Source organism: Coturnix japonica, chromosome 1 (genome assembly GCF_054131305.1).
Source record: "Coturnix japonica strain WE chromosome 1, WE-NBRP24, whole genome shotgun sequence".
NCBI lineage: Eukaryota > Metazoa > Chordata > Aves > Galliformes > Phasianidae > Coturnix > Coturnix japonica.
In genome coordinates this window covers 73,673,686-73,691,712 of record NC_140663.1, presented here as the reverse complement: position 1 = coordinate 73,691,712, position 18,027 = coordinate 73,673,686, and the positions used below count along the sequence as shown (strand labels likewise).

The 18,027-nt window shown below is 41.5% G+C and overlaps 1 protein-coding gene across 6 annotated transcripts in view; it reads left to right on the top strand.

Annotated features, from left to right (window-relative positions):
* CHD1L (chromodomain helicase DNA binding protein 1 like) overlaps positions 1 to 18,027 on the top strand; it is a 20,037-nt gene extending 2,010 nt beyond the window's left edge. For 4 of the 6 annotated variants that reach the window (XM_015876333.3, XM_085524983.1, XM_015876305.3 and 1 more), the window contains 20 exons: positions 800 to 914; positions 2,347 to 2,378; positions 3,316 to 3,397; positions 4,268 to 4,430; positions 4,686 to 4,841; positions 5,899 to 5,991; positions 6,153 to 6,249; positions 6,926 to 6,999; positions 8,024 to 8,134; positions 9,714 to 9,828; positions 10,118 to 10,271; positions 11,359 to 11,524; positions 12,405 to 12,550; positions 12,912 to 13,075; positions 13,641 to 13,849; positions 14,857 to 14,955; positions 15,334 to 15,404; positions 15,660 to 15,774; positions 15,998 to 16,106; positions 16,511 to 18,027. In XM_015876333.3, coding sequence (XP_015731819.3) covers positions 800 to 914; positions 2,347 to 2,378; positions 3,316 to 3,397; positions 4,268 to 4,430; positions 4,686 to 4,841; positions 5,899 to 5,991; positions 6,153 to 6,249; positions 6,926 to 6,999; positions 8,024 to 8,134; positions 9,714 to 9,828; positions 10,118 to 10,271; positions 11,359 to 11,524; positions 12,405 to 12,550; positions 12,912 to 13,075; positions 13,641 to 13,849; positions 14,857 to 14,955; positions 15,334 to 15,404; positions 15,660 to 15,774; positions 15,998 to 16,106; positions 16,511 to 16,580 — 2,341 coding nt within the window. In that variant the 3' untranslated portion in view covers positions 16,581 to 18,027. Of the gene's footprint in view, positions 1 to 799; positions 915 to 2,346; positions 2,379 to 3,315; positions 3,398 to 3,797; positions 3,880 to 4,267; positions 4,431 to 4,685; positions 4,842 to 5,898; positions 5,992 to 6,152; positions 6,250 to 6,925; positions 7,000 to 8,023; positions 8,135 to 9,713; positions 9,829 to 10,117; positions 10,272 to 11,358; positions 11,525 to 12,404; positions 12,551 to 12,911; positions 13,076 to 13,640; positions 13,850 to 14,856; positions 14,956 to 15,333; positions 15,405 to 15,659; positions 15,775 to 15,997; positions 16,107 to 16,510 lie in introns of those variants that run through there. The other 2 variants (XM_085524966.1, XM_015876343.3) reach the window with 2 other exon arrangements.

The following is an 18,027-nucleotide window of genomic DNA, read 5'->3' as shown; positions in this document are numbered from 1 at the left end:
GCTGAATAGTGTGTTTCTTGGCATGCTCACACGTGCATCTAAAATACCTTACATCCATGCATGCAACCCATATTCACTGGGGTACGGCATCTGATGGTACATTTGCTGTGCCCAGAATCTGTATGTTTTTAGGCTTGAGCCCAGACATTGCTTTTAAGAGGAGCAGCTGAAAGTTGTAGATTAGAACAGATGTATTTCTGTGTGGTTGTTGAGCAACGCTGTGTCAGAAACAAAAATCATTGAGGTTAGATTTTGAAATGATCTGGCCTGATTTGGATAAACAAGCAGCTGGAATAGCTGGAAAAAAGTACAATCTAGTATGACTTAATATGGTGAATTTCAGTAGTGAACAGCTATGTCAGAGGAACAATAGGCAGGCATTAGGAGTGGGATTAAGTGAGGAAGAACTTTATGGTTCCATCTCTTCTTCCACGGAACTGATTTTATCTGCTTTCACTATGCGGGCTAGATTTTTGGAGCCCTGTCTTCATCTGTACTTTAGCTACCTCTGGAGCAATTCTTTGCTCTCAGCTGGAGAATCACTTGCTTCTCACAAGCTTTTTCAGTTAAGAATCACAGACAGACTGTTAGATTGTTTATCCATAATCTTTGTCATACTTTGAGACCTAGGATAAGCCAGTTTGTATGGCATTTGTCCAAACCAGAACCAGCAGCTGAGGTGCTAAGCTGGGATGCAAGTTAATTCCTGCTTGAGTTAGATTCAAGAGCTGAGATCCAGCCACATTTCCCAGGAGAATAAGTTGCTATCTTTCTTTTGCTGTCTTCCTCTTGATGACAGGTTTGCTCCAGGTCTCTCTTTTGTCACGTACATCGGCAACAAGGAGGAACGATACAAACTGCAGCAGAACGTGAAAGAGCAACCTCACTTCCATGTGCTCTTAACCACATATGAGGTACACGTTGTCTTTGTTGCTTCAAAAGAGAACTCAGGTTTTTCCTTGCCTTTTCCATTCCTCTGTACATGACGCTTTACCACTTGCCCTCTGTACTCTAACCTTGCCCAGTGATTTTCTACTCTGCAGCCCACATCACCTGCCCATCTAAGTTGCTGCAGCTTTTGTGTCCTGAAGATAATCTAATTTGACCCTAGCTTTACCACGCAGCTGTATCACACCTTGAATAAACAAATCAAAATCAGAAACATCTTTAACTGATGCTACCTGGTATTTTCATTGCCTTTCTGTGCTGCCTTACAGATCGTCTGCGTTTAATGGAAAATCACACATATATGCGTGATGCTTATTAAGATTCTATTAATTGGTCACTGCAGGAACACTTTGAAAGAGCTTGCCTATGTTTGTTCCTCTTTGGCCTGCCTTCCTCAGCCAAAACAAGACTGTAAAATGATGAGGTTTCTATTAAAAATCAATGGAATCTGGGGCTGAATCCAGTCAGTACTTTACAGAGAACCAGCAGGGTTGCTTCCTTGATCACTGCTTTGGGTTCTGCCCGGCCTGGTGCTTAGTTATATGGAGTGGAAAAAAGCCTTTATCTTTCTCTTATGACTCATTTCCACTCAGGTGTTACTTTGTATCAGTGCTTTGATTTCATTTTAACAGCCTCTTAACAGACACATCAATTTGAAATTAAATGAGGAAGCTTCTCACAGCTTCTTTTTTCCCTGCTTGATCTCCTCTTGCCTTTGCCCCTTTGCTCTCTCTCTCAAGTATTTTACCATTTTCTTCATCTAGGAGCCATGACCTGTGCTGATCGCTCTGAACCTGCATCTTTTTCCACCATGCACAAGCCAGGAGTGCAGTGATAAGCCTTGTACTGAGTGTGATAAATGGAGGTGCTTATACTAAAGCAATGCTGGCAAAACAATCAACCATATGGAGACTTAACTTGTATTTTTCTGGTCTCTGCTATTCTGATGATAAAATTCTGTGCTTATTAAGCTTATCAATTGACCCCGTTTCTCTTCCTGCTTGAATCCGAAGTTGGGCAGATAGCGTGAGCACTTTAGGACATTAGCAGGTCAGATTAATCCACTGAAGCACATATTTGCTTAGAATCAAGAAGACTGTAATACAATACTGAAGGTGCATGGTGTTTCTTACAGGGTGTGAATGATACGAACAAACATTGCAGACTTGTCTGAAAATGAATTCTCTGAGGTTTTACTACTGATGCTTTGCCAGAGAAGCATTAAAATGAAGAGTTGCTAAAGCTTGTGGTTACGTTGTCTGTTATGTTACTTTCCTTGGTAACTGACTTCACTCCAACCCTGCGCTATTTCACTATAGTTTGCAATTAGCGAGCAAGATACTCTCTTTTGAACTATGTGTTAAGTTGTAAGTAACAGTTTGTTTTCTTTCACTGCAGATCTGTATGAAAGATGCAGCGTTTCTCAAATGGTGAGTGCAGGTTCCTCTTATTATTATTATTATTTAAATTGAATTCTTCAAGTCTGTCAGAGATTTCTGAAGTGTATGTTTATCTATGTGCAAAATTCTCCACATTTCACAAGAGCCAAACGTGCTCTTCAATTATGATCAGAGTCCTTTACCCAACTTTCAGTGAAGAGCCCTTAATGTCCCTTAGGATATATGTGAAAAGAGCTCTGGGGAAAATATAGATCCACGTGATTCCAGCCCTTGTATATTACTGGGAAGAGAGGTGTGTGGGAAAGAAAAGCTGGAGTGTCATGCTCTCCCCTCCCTGCCTCTCCATCAGCCAGAACTGTGTGGAAGTCACTCTGTAATGTGGGAGTTGAAATCCTCATTGTTAGCATTAATGAGTACTGAGTACTGAAAAGAGTTTGTGTTAAGTCGAGTGGATCTAGTAAGCAGCAAGTGATTCTGCAGCCTGTACAATGTGATGGTGCGTGTGACTGTATCAAGCCCAGACTGAGCTGAAGTTCCACTCTTGGATGATTTGCAAAAGGTTTGTAACACCTCTGCAATCATTAGCTCATCATCGTTGCTGGGTTTTTTGCATGGATGTAGGGCCTAATTTCACATCTTTTTCCACACGATGGATCTCAAATGTTTGACTAACTTGGACTTACACAGTTTTTTCCTACAGAAATGGAAGTGGAGAGAGAAACAGCAAATTGAATTGAACTTACTTAGTTTGGATTTCAGGCTGTAGTTAAGAGGCAGAATTAGCTCTTGAAAACCTGTACTTGTGAATTCCTCCCGCTCTTCTACCACAATTGTGATCCTTGCCTGTGGTTCATGGAACGGGAGCCTCTTGAGTTCAGCCAAACGAAGCCATCACGTATTTCAGTCTTTTTTTGCATTGGCAAATTTCTCTGTAAGTAACTGGAGATGCTGCGTTATTTGTTCACAGTTTTGATTGGGCTGCCTTGGTCGTAGATGAAGCTCACAGACTGAAAAATCAGAACTCTCTGCTTTATGAGACACTTACTGAGGTAAAACATACCAGCTATCTACTACTGCATAAAGACTTTTCACTAAAGGGTACTGATTTTCTGTTTATTCCTTTGTATTGTGTCGTTATTAACCCTGGGCCACAACCAGATTCCATCAGAATTGTTGAACAGATCCACATAGTGGCAGAGCAATAAGGACCTTGTAAGGGAAATGGCTGATCACAGCCTGAACCTCTGATTAACCATCTGAGGCAAGTGATGGGTCAGCTGTGGGAGCACAGGTGAAGGTAATTCAGCTGTGCTCCCGGAAGGGGTGGAGCTTGATTCTACCTCTCCTAGATCCCATTTAAGGACTGACCACCACTAAGGTAGGATCTCTTTCTTGAGATTGCTCCTTTGTGGAGTTCTTTAGTGAGCCTTGCCACCAGCAAGCACCCGTTCTTGACTGGAGGCCTCAGAGTTGGTGATGGATTGCTATAAGCAGCATGGATCAGATAATGGCAGCGTGATCGTCAGAGTAGGTCAGAAAGTAGAAATGGCACGTGGTCGTTTGCAGTTTCATTTCACTGTCCTATTTCAGCAGCATTTTCTAGTTGCCTGTCATTAACAGTGAGTATGCAGCATTGGGTCTGGGAATTCTAATTTTGCTTTTGCATTTTGTTTTTACTTTCCTTATGCTGTCCTCTTTGCATTGGTGCCAGCTTAAGTTTGGTAGAGCTGTTTGACAGTCATTCTGTACTGTATGTAATATGGTTTTGGCTGGTATTTGCAGTATTCTGCAGGCATTTCTGTGCCACCTGTCACCTTTAGGTTAAGCATGAGAAGGATGTGGGTGGAACTGTAGATAAAGTAACTTTTCATTTCAAATGCTCCCTCCTTTTCATTTAGTTTTGCTGTTCGTTCTTTCAGCTCTCAGTAGGTTTCAGCCTGCTACTCACAGGAACTCCAATCCAGAACAGCCTCCAAGAACTGTACTCCTTACTTAGCTTTATTGAACCTGATATTTTTCCTGGAAAACAAGTGAAAGAGTTTGTTGAGTATTACCAAGCAGTTGAAAAGGAGAGTGAGCCAGGTAAGTAACAACTGATGCTGTACTTGAATCAGGACTGGGAGAAGGGCACATAGTATAAATAATGATTACTAATCTTAGTGTAGCTGATAAGTACTTTGCAGGTGTGCAACTGTCTTTTGTTTTCTCTGTAAAACTGGGCTAGGATAATTTCGTTAAGGTTCCTTTATACCTTTATCTTTGAAAGTATAGCTGTAAAGATACTGTATGAATCCCTTATGCTTCACTGATAATTTGTTATATCTTGCTTCTGGATAGCCAAAGAATTGCACAATCTTCTGCAACCATTTTTGCTTCGAAGAGTCAAGTCTGAGGTGACAGCAGACCTTCCAAAAAAGGTGGAAGTAGTTTTATACCACGGAATGTCAGCTCTGCAGAGGAAGTACTACAAAGCTATTTTGACCAAAGATTTAGGTAACTGAGGTGTTAGAATTCTATTGGTTGATTCTGGGGCTGCATGATTCATGATTTTAGCCTGTGATAGAGGAAGAGACGTGTGAATCTGGAGCTGGGGAGGGACAGCTTCAAGAATCTGCTTTGGATCAGCTTGTAATTAAAAATCTTATGAAGAAGTAAGTCTGTTCCTGTCCATTCTTCTTGTGTTCAGACAAAAAAAAGTCTGTATAGGAAATTATAGGTCTCTACAACTTTTCCAGTAATAATATAGATTTCACATAGCAAATTGAAACCTGTTGGTTGTAGATTTGAGTGCCTTAGGAAACCACAGGACCATATAGACAATACAGCCACAGATCCTTATCCTAACAGCTCACTCCTTGGCATTAAATGTGTGAATCAACTGTAACAGAGCATCCTGAGGAATAAAAGAGAAAGTATTTGGTTCTCTGAAATCCCTTTTCATTTCTACGTACCGTGTTTGGTTTGTCAGTGCTTTTGTGTTGTAAGTGGGGGGATAGTGACTCTTTGTTCTAGAGCTAATGCCTGCTGCATTTAGGAGCCACTGTGCTTTGCATCATCACCATGAAAGCTGAATTTTCGTCTAGAGTCAGCAATGTCCACGTTTATTTTCCGCACAGAAATATGTATCTACTCTTAACTTCCTGGTTAGCCAGGCAGTCTTTACTGTGTTGTATTACTTTTCTGTTTTTGTTCTTGGGAAGTCCAAATGAACTGTAACAAATCAGTTTTGATGATTTCTAGATCCATGGTGCTGTCTTAGAAAAAAAAGTCATTGGCTCTTTCCAGGGAGTTGAGAAAGTTCCAGAGGTTTTGACAAGGCAAAGTAGTAAAGACTCCCTCCCTCAAAAAAAGAAAAGCATGGGGAGTTTTATTTGGCTCATAAAGATGGATATATCACTCTTGAGATGAAATATCAAGTACAGAAATGATGTGCAAAGAGTTACTTCAATGCTGAAGCAGTGCAGAGCAGTGCTTAGGTGTTCTCAGTCACACCATTGGTGAAGCATGGGCTTTCCTACTCAGTTCTTTTTTTCTGTGCACTTCGTTCCAGATGCATTTGAAGGTGGAACAGGAAGGAAGGTCACGCTTCAGAATGTCTTAATACAGCTTCGGAAGTGTGTTGCCCACCCGTATCTTTTCAATGGTAAGAACACATTCTTCTCTTTCAAAATAGAACCATAGTTTTTTAAACAAGCATCCTGGGGGTCTGCCTGGCAGTATTTGGCAACATGGTCACTTAAAGGTTGATCACTGAGTTGATACTTATATAATTAGGTCTACTTCTGAACCACCTTTCTTTTCTAGGTGTTGAACCAGAGCCATTTGAGATTGGAGATCATATCATTGAAGCCAGTGGCAAACTGTGTTTGTTGGATAAACTCCTTTCATTCTTGTATGATGGGTATGTCGTATTGGGATGAGGAAGATAAGGTGGAGTTGACACAGGGAGAATAGATAAACTAAGAAGGAAAGCTGCCTTGTTTCTCCATAGATTGTACAGATACCACAACACAAGCACTGCCCTATTTAAATTATCTCAGTACAAAGAACTGCATTACGGGCTGTAGAGGAATCTCAAAAATAATTTTGTAGCTTCCCTTTAAACATTTCTCAAAATACTTCACTAACTCTCACGTGTTCTCATATATTGCCAAATTTATGCTGGGAACCTGGGGGAATATGAATCTGACAGGGCAATCTAGTCTGGCAGGTCATGTGGTAATGACCCTCATGGCACTACATTCAAGCTGAGGATCCTTTTAGCCAGGACTCTCTTGGTCTGTGCCAAGGTGCATGTAGCCAGCAACAGTGTTGTGCCAGAGCCTTGTTACCTGTTTGTGACTTCACACTTTTACACATGGCAGCTGATGGTAGCAGGTGGAGCTGGCTGGCTACATCTGGATGTGGGGCTGAAAATGTGGTGAGGGAGTTGGCAGTGACTCTGTGAGGCATAGTGCAGTGTTGTGGAGAGCTCTTGCTATGTAAGGGTGGCTAGTTGAGCTACTGTAACCCTTCTACTGCTCTGTGAAATGCTGTCACATTATAATGTTGCTGGTAACATCTCATTCTTCTTCCAGTGGCCATCGTGTCTTGCTCTTTTCTCAGATGACTAAACTGCTTGACATTCTGCAAGACTACATGGACTATAGAGGTATGGTCTGCATGGTTTGGCAGCAAGGGGCTTATCTTAATGATCTGTGCCATATAGTGTTAGTCTGGTTTTGGCTGATCTGCCTGGGATGGAGAATATGATGAGCACTTGTTTCTTCTTAGTAGACAGAAACCATATTCTTACAGTTGTCTGTGACTTGGGATTTGAATTAGTCTCTTTGTGCTACCTGCCTGCAAGGAACTTGCACTTCAGTGTAGTTCTTCAAAGTGGCTTGAGCTTTGGTTCCTTGCTAAAATCAAGCTAACAGATGGCAGGGTAGCAAAGTTTCACTATATACCTGTGGTTAATTGTGTACCTGAGTCCTGAAGTAGCTATAGTAAAGCTATTAGCTCTCAATTCAGTTTGTCCAGTACAGAACGCAAATTGTACCACATTTATACCAGGAAATGAGTTTTTGATTAAAACAGTTGTTGGCAGTGAGGCCTCAATATGACTGTTTTGGCAAGGCTGCCAAAGGGATCTTGAGACATTTTCTTTTGTTTCAACCCACGTGGCTCTGTGCCTACTTAGGACTTGCCATGAAAGAGGCTTTTCTTTGGTGTTTATGGGTTTGGACAACTAATGTTGCACTAAAAAGCCAAATGTAAGGCCTTTTCCCATACTGCTTGCTCACAGGAAAGCACACACTGAAAGCAGTACAAGCTTGTATGAGAAAGATATGATGGTTATTGGCTTGTAGCGTGGAGCCAACAGCCAGCACAGTATAGTCTGAAATGGGACACTGTGTTAATGTTCTTATGCTTTGGCTTTGTATTTCTCCAGCTTGTTTCCATGCAGTAAATTAAATGCTAAGAGTTTCCACTTTAGGTAAATTAGCTTTTGTTGACAGTCAGTCTGGGAGTCAGGGTCACTGGAAAGGAAAAGAGGAGTTGAAGGTGATAAAATGCAAATCAGAGCAGGAGGGCTTGGCATAAAAAGTCAGGACAACAGTAAACGTATGATGAATGAAATAAGAGAGACGGAGTATAACCAGAATCTCAGAAACATTTTGTTGTTTGGGAAGGCTATAGCTACGAGCGGCTGGACGGTTCTGTAAGAGGTGAAGAGAGACACCTTGCCATTAAGAACTTTGGTCAGCAGCCCATCTTTGTCTTCCTACTGAGCACCAGAGCAGGTAAGTAAGGAAGGGAGAGAGAACACCTGTCTTGCTTCTGCACTCTTCTTTTGCTCTCTCTGGCAAAATTTCAGGGTGTTCTGAATCCTCCATATTCTGTTAATATTGAAGATTTTTGAGAGAGACAAGACACATCCTGAATTTGGGTTTCTTAGCTTGGAGACCCGATTCCTGTGCTTTCAGCAGCTGATGCCAAAATAGTTTTCAGGTTGCAGCTGTTTGAGTAACTTTTATTCTGAGCTCTACAACGTGCCTTGTTAAGCTGAAGGAATCTCACTCGCATTTTATTTCTGCGAGTACTTTATTTCTTAAGTTTCATCAGACTTTAGGCAGAAATAGACTTCCTCTAAGCAAGCTGGTAGAATTGCTCCCTGAATGTGGGCGTGCACTCTGGCTGGCAGATGGACTCAGCTGAGAGCCTTTTACATACCAGAAACTGCAAAGAACACCTCAGGAGTGCCATCTCTACTTCGCCTCCTCTTAGCTCCCCAGGCCTATTTGTGTCATCTGAATGGTTTCAGTCCTTCCTGTCTCTTTATTCAGACCAGCACAAGGGCAGGCTTCTGCTTACCTTCAGAGAGAGGATCAATGCTGCTCGATCTCAAGCATCAGGCTCTAATTATGTCTTCTTTGGGCTTCTGGTCAGACTTTCCTGAATTAAAATGGCTCTGATAATATTGCAGGGAGTGGAGAGGAATATATTGAGACTGTAGAGAAGTTCTAAGTGCAAGAAATAGATGCTTCTCTTAACATTGTGCCTAAACTCTTCCTGCCTGCTGTCCACCAGAATCAAGAGTTGCTTTTTAGTGCTCGCTGCTAAGCCTGTTATATTCTATCCACCTGGGAACAGCAGCACTAGCCATATTTCCATCCTTGTGTTATGGGCAGAGATTTTCAAGTGCATGACTATCTCCACTTGCAAGATTGTTCCGATTATTATGAAGCTCTTATCGCCTGCAGGAAAGAATGTACTTGAACAGGTTCTACCCTTTTTTGCTGTAGTATGTTGTGACAGTATTGAATATTATTAAAAGAATAACATTTTTCTTTCATTCCATGAGAGTCCCAACTCTAATTTCAAAACTGTTTAAAGTCACATATATACCCAGGCTCTGGCTGCTGTATAATTGGGTGTGTTGTTTCCCACTGTTCCAACAGTGTATTTACTAGTTGTTACTGTGCTTCAGCCAAGTCATAGCTTGGGCAGACATTTGTAGCCTCAGTAAAGCCAGTACTTGCTGCATTAGTCTTCCTGACAGCTGAAGAATATGTCTGTGTTATCAGTCTTGACAACCTGTTGCCTTTGTATTGATTTGCTTGCATCCTTTCTTTCTTTTTTTGTTCCCCTACAATGCATAGTGCTGCTCTGTTTTGTGCTGTTGCAGAAAGCACAGAGAAATACAGAAATGCTGGGCTCATCCATTTATTTGGATCCTTGTGAGACTCAGACTTGGGGCTGAGCGATGAACTGAATCTAATGTAGTTGATCAGATCTGACAAAACCTTGCATAGCATAAATTCTCCAGCTGTGTCTTTAATTGATGTTACTGATGTACCCTGTGATCTTTTCTGCTCATAGGAGGAGTTGGCATGAACCTGACGGCAGCTGATACAGTTATTTTTACTGACAGTGATTTTAACCCACAAAATGACTTGCAAGCGATAGCAAGAGCTCACCGGATTGGGCAGCACAAGTGAGGAAATGTTGCTACTTCTCCTTATGTTGAGTGTCTCTTTCCCTATCCGTAACGACCAGACCAGGCTGCCCAGAGCCACATCCAGCCTGGCCTTGAATGTCTCCAGGGATGGGGCGTCCACAGTCTCCTTGGGCAACCTGTTCCAGTGTGTCACTACCCTCTGTTGTCTTTGATTTTGCCTTTTTATCCCCATGAAAAGATTGGATAAGGTGTTGTGATAAGTGTGCCATGCCAAGAAACCCCTTACCTCAAACAAAATAATAAGAATTTTCTTGACTTTATGAAGGCCTGTAAAAATTATCCGCTTGATTGGACGAGATACAGTTGAAGAAATCATCTACCGAAGAGCTGCTTCCAAGCTTCGTCTGACAAATGCCATTGTAGAAGGAGGTCAGTTTGCCTTGGGAGTACACAAACCTCAGGAAGCATCAGATTTACAGGTAAAAGAGTTAAACCTTCATGATGACTTCAGTAACGTTCTTAGGAATGTTGGCATGTCTCTCTGTTTTTGTCTGATATGAACCTGCCAAGACGCTTCCATTTGGGGGCTGGGGGATACATGTTGACCTGACAGCTTTTGTGCACATCCTAGGAATCAGCATTGCACTCCAGGTCCAAACAAGATTGGAAATTTGAAGACAGTTTTTAGAGTCTTGAGGTGCATCTGTTGTGTAAAAATATGTGTTTCCTTGGAGAAGAGGAGAAGGCAGAATGTCCCTCGGTTTTTAATTATATAACAGGTCTAAAGTGGAGGCTGACTCATTGTTTCTAAGAACTTATCTGTCTCTCCTGCCCTTCTCTCACAAACAGAGCTAATGATAAGTACTTTGACAGCTTTTGATTGCTCGTCTGAAACTTGGTCAACCTTTGGTTGACCTCCTGGCAGATACAGTGTCTCAGGAGTCAGGGTGTGATTTATGATTCTGACCCAAAAGCTGAGTTTTGGGCTGAGAGCTTTGGTTGAAAACATCAAGCGAAGTGAAATTAGGAGGGATATATCTCCTCTATGGAGGTAAACCTGGGAAAGGCTTGGAATTAATGTATCTTTTCCCACTCCCTACCCCTTCATCAGTATGTACCTCGGCAATTATAGTTTATGTGGAAGAAGTGGAACTGAGCCCATAGGAAATTCCATGCTGATATTGTGCTCCCTGTGAATTTTTGTGGGATGTAAGATTTGATTTGATTTTATTAAGAGGTGGGGCAAAAAAAAGCCCGGATTTTTTGGCTATGAAGAAAGCTCCTTCAATGCATTCAGAATGATGCCTTTTTTGTTGTTTGGCCTATAGAGGGGAAAAATGGCCTTTCCGGTCTGAGTGAGTATGTTTGAGGAAGATATGTGACAGGCCTGTCTCAATAGGTATTGAGAAAAACGAACATGTTAAGTGCTAATATTTAGACAGATAATACAAAGGATTAGATTTCACTTTTATAACCTTCCAATTTATGTCTGAAAAGCCTGAGTCACAGGGATTCACGTGGAATTAGAAGATACTCATAATGAACTACTTCTTTTCTTTGATAAAGCTGAGTGAAATCCTGAAATTTGGCTTAGATAAATTGCTGTCCTCTGAGGGAAGCACTGTCCAGGACGTGGAGCTGGAAAACATCCTTGGAGAGACAAAAGGAGGGAAGTGGGTAATGGATGGTGTTCTGCCACGTGAAGAAGAGAGGAAGGAGGATGATACAGAAAGTAAGTTACAAATTGAAACACCTATGGAGTGCTTGGGAGCTAGTAGAGGAGGCTTCCTAGGGAAAGGTGGTATTTTTCTGGTAACAAGAAGAAAATTGGACTTGTAAAGAAAAGTGGCCCATCCATGAGCTTGATTTCTAAGCTTAAATTAGTCTTTTTCTTCTTCTTGCATTCTTGTTTGCCTCAAACATTTATAAGAATATTAGCCCAGATTGTTGGCCAGAGGGGCTGAATTCCTTAATGTGCTTCAAATTCTGAGACCTCAGGAAAGTGGAGGCATTCAAATTGCAGGTGCTGTTATTCCCATGGAGAATCATTAAGATAGAATTACAGATGCAGAAGGATAACAATAACTTAAAGAAAAACTATATAGCAACTCTTTTGTATATGTCTCCATATAAAAGATTGTTGGCCATGAAAAACACAAGCTGAAATGACCTTAAAGAGTTCCAAAACATGAGGTAAGAAATGCAGAGCTATTGAATCTGAACGGCTAGAACAAACCTATTGTCTTCATTATTCTAGTTTCCAATTCAAGTGTAACTTAATTGTGATTAGTTCTCTGTATTAAATGAGAATAAATTTTAAGCATGCTTTCTCTCTTGTAGTACCATGAGACAGACTGACGTTCTACAGTTCTGACTAGCACTTAAATGCAGATCTGTGACTGAAGCAGAAAGCTTTTGACTGAGGAAGCAAATCTTGGTTCTGTTGTTTTAATGTTAGCTGATGCTGGCTATATAAAAGACATTTACTGTCTTTTTCTGCTGAGTGTAGAACAGTGTAACAGAGAAGCCTAATTGCTTTTGATCTTGCTATATATTTGAAGTGTTAGTGGCTTTCAGTTCCTTCTTTATACTTGCAAATTATTTTTTTGAAGATCACATGTATGTGTATGAAGGCAAGGATTATTCAAAAGAACCCAGCAGAGAAGACAAAAAAGCATTTGATCAGCTTTTGGATCTGCAGAAAGCCTTAATTGAAGAGACCAGTAAAGAAGGGAGAGCTCTCCGGAACAAAGCAAATGTAAGGCAAAAGTCATGACAAAGCATATGATGCTCTTAATTGAGAGGAAACTCAGTTTCATTTTCTGCAAGCTTTACTTAAAGCTTGCAAAGGAAAAAGCACGTTAAAAGATTCAGATGCCATTGTTGGCTCTTGAATCTGAGGGTTGGACAAATCCAGCAATATCTGGTAACAGATCACAGATGAAATGCTGGGCACTAATATAAACTTAGATCACAAAACCACCCATTTGTTTGACGTCTGGGATCTGGTGGTTAAGGGCTGTGGATGAGTAGACAAATGGGAAAGGAGTGCAGCATAAAGTGGGCACCAGGTGTGTGCTTGAGAAGAGCAGTGCTGAATTGCCGCTTGCTTTCTCTAGACTCTTCTTACAGGCCTCCGGGACCAGTCAACCAGGAGGAAGCACTTGTTGAGCACAGAGGAGCTGGAGGCTCGGAGGAAGAAGCGCCAAGAAGCAGCTGCGAAGAGAGCAAAGCTTATGGAGGAAAGGAGGAAGGCAAAAGCAGTGGCAGAGCACATGAAAAAGTATGGCTTGTACTGCAGCATCAACTACTTTTAAATTAGTATCTGTTACAGTGTGCTCTAGAAACATGCTCTGTATCCACTCTGGCAAGTGGGGCTGAGAATGAGGGGAGGAGAAGGTGACAAAATAGCTGCAGATCACCCTAAAGAATTAGCTTCATACATCAGGATGTTTCTGAGTACTTCACATCTAATTTAATTCATTGAGACTGGCCTGAATGAGAATGTCCTGTCTGAGTGTATAGTGAGCTTTTGGGACAACCTGCATATGAGGTGTCAGACTTCAGATGTCCCTGTCCCCATGTCTCATCCTAATATCTGTAACTCTTTGGCACATGTATTAACTTCTTGTTCTTTATTTTTCTTTTCACCACTGAATAACTCTTTCCACTTTGTTGTATGCTTGTTTTTTCTGTGCCTACAATCATTTTATCACACCAGCATGTGGCAATTAAAATCACATATCAGCTAGAGTAATCTTGGTTCCTATCTAAAATAGAGTCCTTTAAAACAAGGTGTAGACCCCCTGTCTTTGCTTATTTTCATTGAATTTCTTCTCTTGTTTCAGGATGGCCTGGTGGGAGTCAAATCATTACACATCTACCTGTCTCCCTTCAGAGGAAAGTGAGTCTGAGGAAGAGTTTGAGGAGGGAGAGGCTGGGCTGAATGTGGATTTGGATTACAGAGATGTGGACCTAAACTGTATCAAGTACGTCATGGGAGATGTCACCCACCCCAAAGCAGAAGAGGAAGATGCCATCATTGTCCACTGCCTGGGTAGGACTTCTGACAACAGAACTACTGTAAAGTGGGGTGGGCAAGGGGCTAAATTGACCTTTCTAGTTTGGAAATTTCTAATTTTGTACCAGGTTGAAATCATTTTGAGTCTGACTTGATCTTGTGTGGTATAGAAGCAGTACAGACTCCACACTAGTGTTAGGAAGGGGTATATGGGTCTTTGTTTCTGCCTGAGCCTCTTGAAAGGTATGTCTAGAAACTGTAGTTCTGTGGGCAAGTGGGAACAGTGCCTCTGAAGGTGAAGGCCTTATATTTGTCCCATGTAAGCTGTAAAGACTGAACTGAGATATTAAAAATCACCTCCATTGTGCAGTCAGAAGAGAAAGGTGGGCTTTTTCAGAGGCTGAGGTCAGAACTGCACTCTCATAGTGCTTGTCTCTCTGCACTGACAGTACAGAGGTTCTAAGCCTGTCACTAGTTTTAGGACCTCTGTCAAGACACTGAAGCTGAGCAGAGAAATTCAGGTTACAGAGCTGTTCAAGAATCAGTGGAAGTTCTTACCAAGGCTGTAGCTGAATGTTATAAGCTGCTTTGGCTTATGTTAAACTCAGCATAAAAACTCGTGGTTAAAGTGGAAATGCCAAGTGACAAGAAAAGCCCACAAATAACAAACATCTAATTGTGGGAAAGCCCAAAGCACCAATCTGGGGACATAATATGTGCATGTTCTCCCTGGGTATGAGGGTACTGACAGTTTTATATGCTCTCTACCATGTTAAATACTTGGTTGAGTATCCACAGTGGGCAGTTGAAAGGAATTCTTACTGCAGTTTTTTCAGGGAACTGTGACAAGTTTGATTTTTCCTCAGTGGCTGAAGTTGATCCTTTAGGATAGTTCCTTGCATGCTGGCTCACTTCAATTCACATGTGGTTCTCATATCTGTTTTTGATGGTCATTCATTGCATTTAGCCAGAGTAGGCCCCTTTCCTTCAGGGATGGTCTTCAATCTCAGTTTCTAAAACACGGATCTGTCATTGCATTTTAGATGACTCCGGCCGCTGGGGAAGGGGTGGTTTATTTACAGCTCTGGAATCTCGTTCTGATCAGCCAAGAAAAATATATGAGATGGCAGGGAAGATGAAAGGTAAGGGATTAAAACACAACCCTAGGCCAAGATACTTAAGAGTTTCAATCCCAATGATGTTGCGGGAGCGAGGAGTCTAAATACTATCTTGCTGTAGGAAAAAAAAACCAACAGGTCCTTCTAACTTTCTGGTCTATTCTTGTCTGTGTCTTTCTTTCCATCTGTGGTTTTTAACTGGGTGGTGTGTCTCTGTGTGCTGGGGCAGGTTTATGTCTGTCTTGATTCCCTGGGTTCTGACTGTTGAATCCGTTATGAGGAGGCAGACAAGAATAATACAGAACGTGACAGTGAAATCTCTGCTGTTTTCATTCAGTATTGGCTCTTCAGGACTGATACATTTATTCATTTGGTTTTCTTTCATTCTTGTCTTCTGGGCAGACCTGCAGTTAGGAGGAACCCTGTTATTTCCCATTGATGATAACAAATCCAGGAGAAAAGGACAAGACTTGGTGAGAATAAGAAGCTCCATTTTGTTGCTTTCCTTATGTGATTCTGAAACTGTGTTTAGTGAACTTTATCTTTTTCCCAGTGACAGTGGCCCTAAATACTGAAAATGGCTAAACTGCCACTAGAGGAAAAAAAGAGAATTTTATTTAGAGATTATTAAAGCTAATTGTTAATAATGCCATTTTCCAGCAACTATTGCTGTGTCTCTTAGCGCTGTGTTTAGACTCCATTTCATTTTTTGTGTGTTTTCTCCTTAGTTGGCCTTGATTGTAGCTCAGCACCGGGATCGGTCCAACAACTTGTCTGGCATCAAGCTGGCTGCTTTGGAAAAGGGCCTGAAGAAGATTTATTTAGCAGCTAAGAAAAGGAATGGTAAGTGGTTGTGTGGTGGAATAGTGACTCTGTAAATAAATGTGCGATGATCAGTTTTCACCTTTATTTCTTTCTGAAGTGAAGCAAGATTGAGATTCCCATGGATACGTTGTGCTTTAAAGTATTCCTTCTGTTCTTATTGGGTAGTTTGAAGTCCTTATGTAGACTGCTTTCTGTAAGGTATCTTGTCCTAAAGAGTGTTTACTCTTTCTTCACTTCTCAGCCTCGGTGCACTTCCCACGTATTGGGTATGCAACAAAAGACTTCAACTGGTACGGTACCGAGCGGCTCATCCAGAAGTACCTGGCAACACAGGGTGTCCCCACACTCATGTATCCTTTCCGAATAGGTTTTGTTTGGCTCATAATCTGATTCTGGAATGATTCCCTAAATATCTTGGTGGGTCAAAAGTAAGGAAATTTAGCAAGGGGGGGAAAAAATACATTATAACTTGCTTGGAACGCTACGTCTTGATTCTTTGGCTGAACTTGATGGAGTTGGTGTGTCTTGACTCTTGTAGCTAAACAGCTCGCTCCTCTTGATTTAGAGGAATTTTTATTTATCTGTTTTGTCACTTCTCTGCAAAGATATGCTTTTCTACAGCACCACTGCCAGCAATGCTGTGAATCTGAACATCTGAAAGAGAGACAACAGTAAGCAGGGCATTCTGCTTCCTTGCTGTGTAAATCTCTGGGTGGAAGTGTTGTTTGGCATTCCTTGACTCTTTCTTTATTAGATACTATTTCCCTAGGAATAGAGGGTCTGCTTCACAGCCATCTTCATCAGTAACGGCCTCAAAGCCATGAAGATACAATATTTGCTTGAGAAACATGCACAAAACCCAAGGATCTCTTTAACTTCACGTAGACAGTCTTTGGTTTGCATCCCCTTCAGAAACATGTCTCACACAGCCATTTCTTACCTCTGTACCTCTCTGCTTTTATTGGTCATAACGTTTATATATCGTCAGTGGATCTAGAATGGAATTGCACTGCTTTGGAGTTCAAAGAGACGTGGGAAAAGGATGTTGGCACAATCCTAAATCTGTTTTGAAGATGGAAAATTAAACTTTCACTGGCGGTCACTTACCTCTTATGTTATTTTATTGTTGGGACTTGGAGTACAGCACCATTTGACCATTTTTCTTTTCATCTCTTTCAGAATTCATCCCTTGTCATGCTGTCATTTTCTTCACCAGCTTTTAATGGTTTCCTGGGACTATCTGAATGCACACAGACCTCTCAATGGAAAGGTGTCTGTATTAATGACACCAGATGACATCTTCACAGTGTAAACTGTTATATATTGTTCTGTTGTGCACTATTAGCTGTACCAGGGAAGCTGAAGTGATTCACTGTCTTCTTTAACCCTGCTGACATTAGTGCTGCAAAGCCTCTCTGTGGGTGTGAGACCTTTCCTTCGGCTTCTCAGAGGAATAATCCTTGTATTTGGCAAAGGGCTATTGGGAGCAGGGTCTGACTGTGCGGCGTTTCTGGGGTGAAAGGTGGTGAATAGATGTGCATGGTGCTTTACTCCTTAGGTGAACTGGCCCTCTTCCAGCTGGCCGGCTGGTGGCACTGTTAATCAGCTGCAGCAGCCCTCCTTGCTCTCAGGTCTCTTTACAGAGAGCAGGGCCATGTTCTCCTGCCTGGAAAAAAATACTAACTCTTTGCCAGAATGAAAGTGTCAGTTCTGCTTTTCTCTTGGTCAGCTTCAGTGAATGCTTAACGTGTCATTTCGATCTGAAGACTCAAGGCTCTGTTCCTCTACCTCTTGATTTCCTTTATATTTATTGCCTTTTAATAGGTTTAATTCTTGAGTGCTCCAGCAAGTGTGGATTTGTTCCACAGCTACATGCACACCTGTAGTCACATCTTAACCCAGCTACAGGTTCTCTGGCCACCACTGAGTATACCCTATATTACTGCTACAGCCAGGTATTCCTATTTAAGACCTCGTGCTTTCCTTTGTATCCAGGAGAAGCTGGGACTGTGTCCCCATCCTTTTAGCATGTCTGACTGGAGTTATTAAGGAGCGAAGGGCATGATTTCTTGCCTATAAGATTTCAGCTGAATCCTCAACTGCATTTTGTAGGATCTCCGCCAAATGAAGCTTTCCTACTTTGCTACCCACCACCATTTCTCTTTATTTGGACAGAAATTGTGTATTTTGGATGATGAATTCCATAAAGGGCTCTGTAGCTTTTTTTTTTTGCTAGTTGCTATGCAAAATAAATGTCATGCTGTTTCTTCA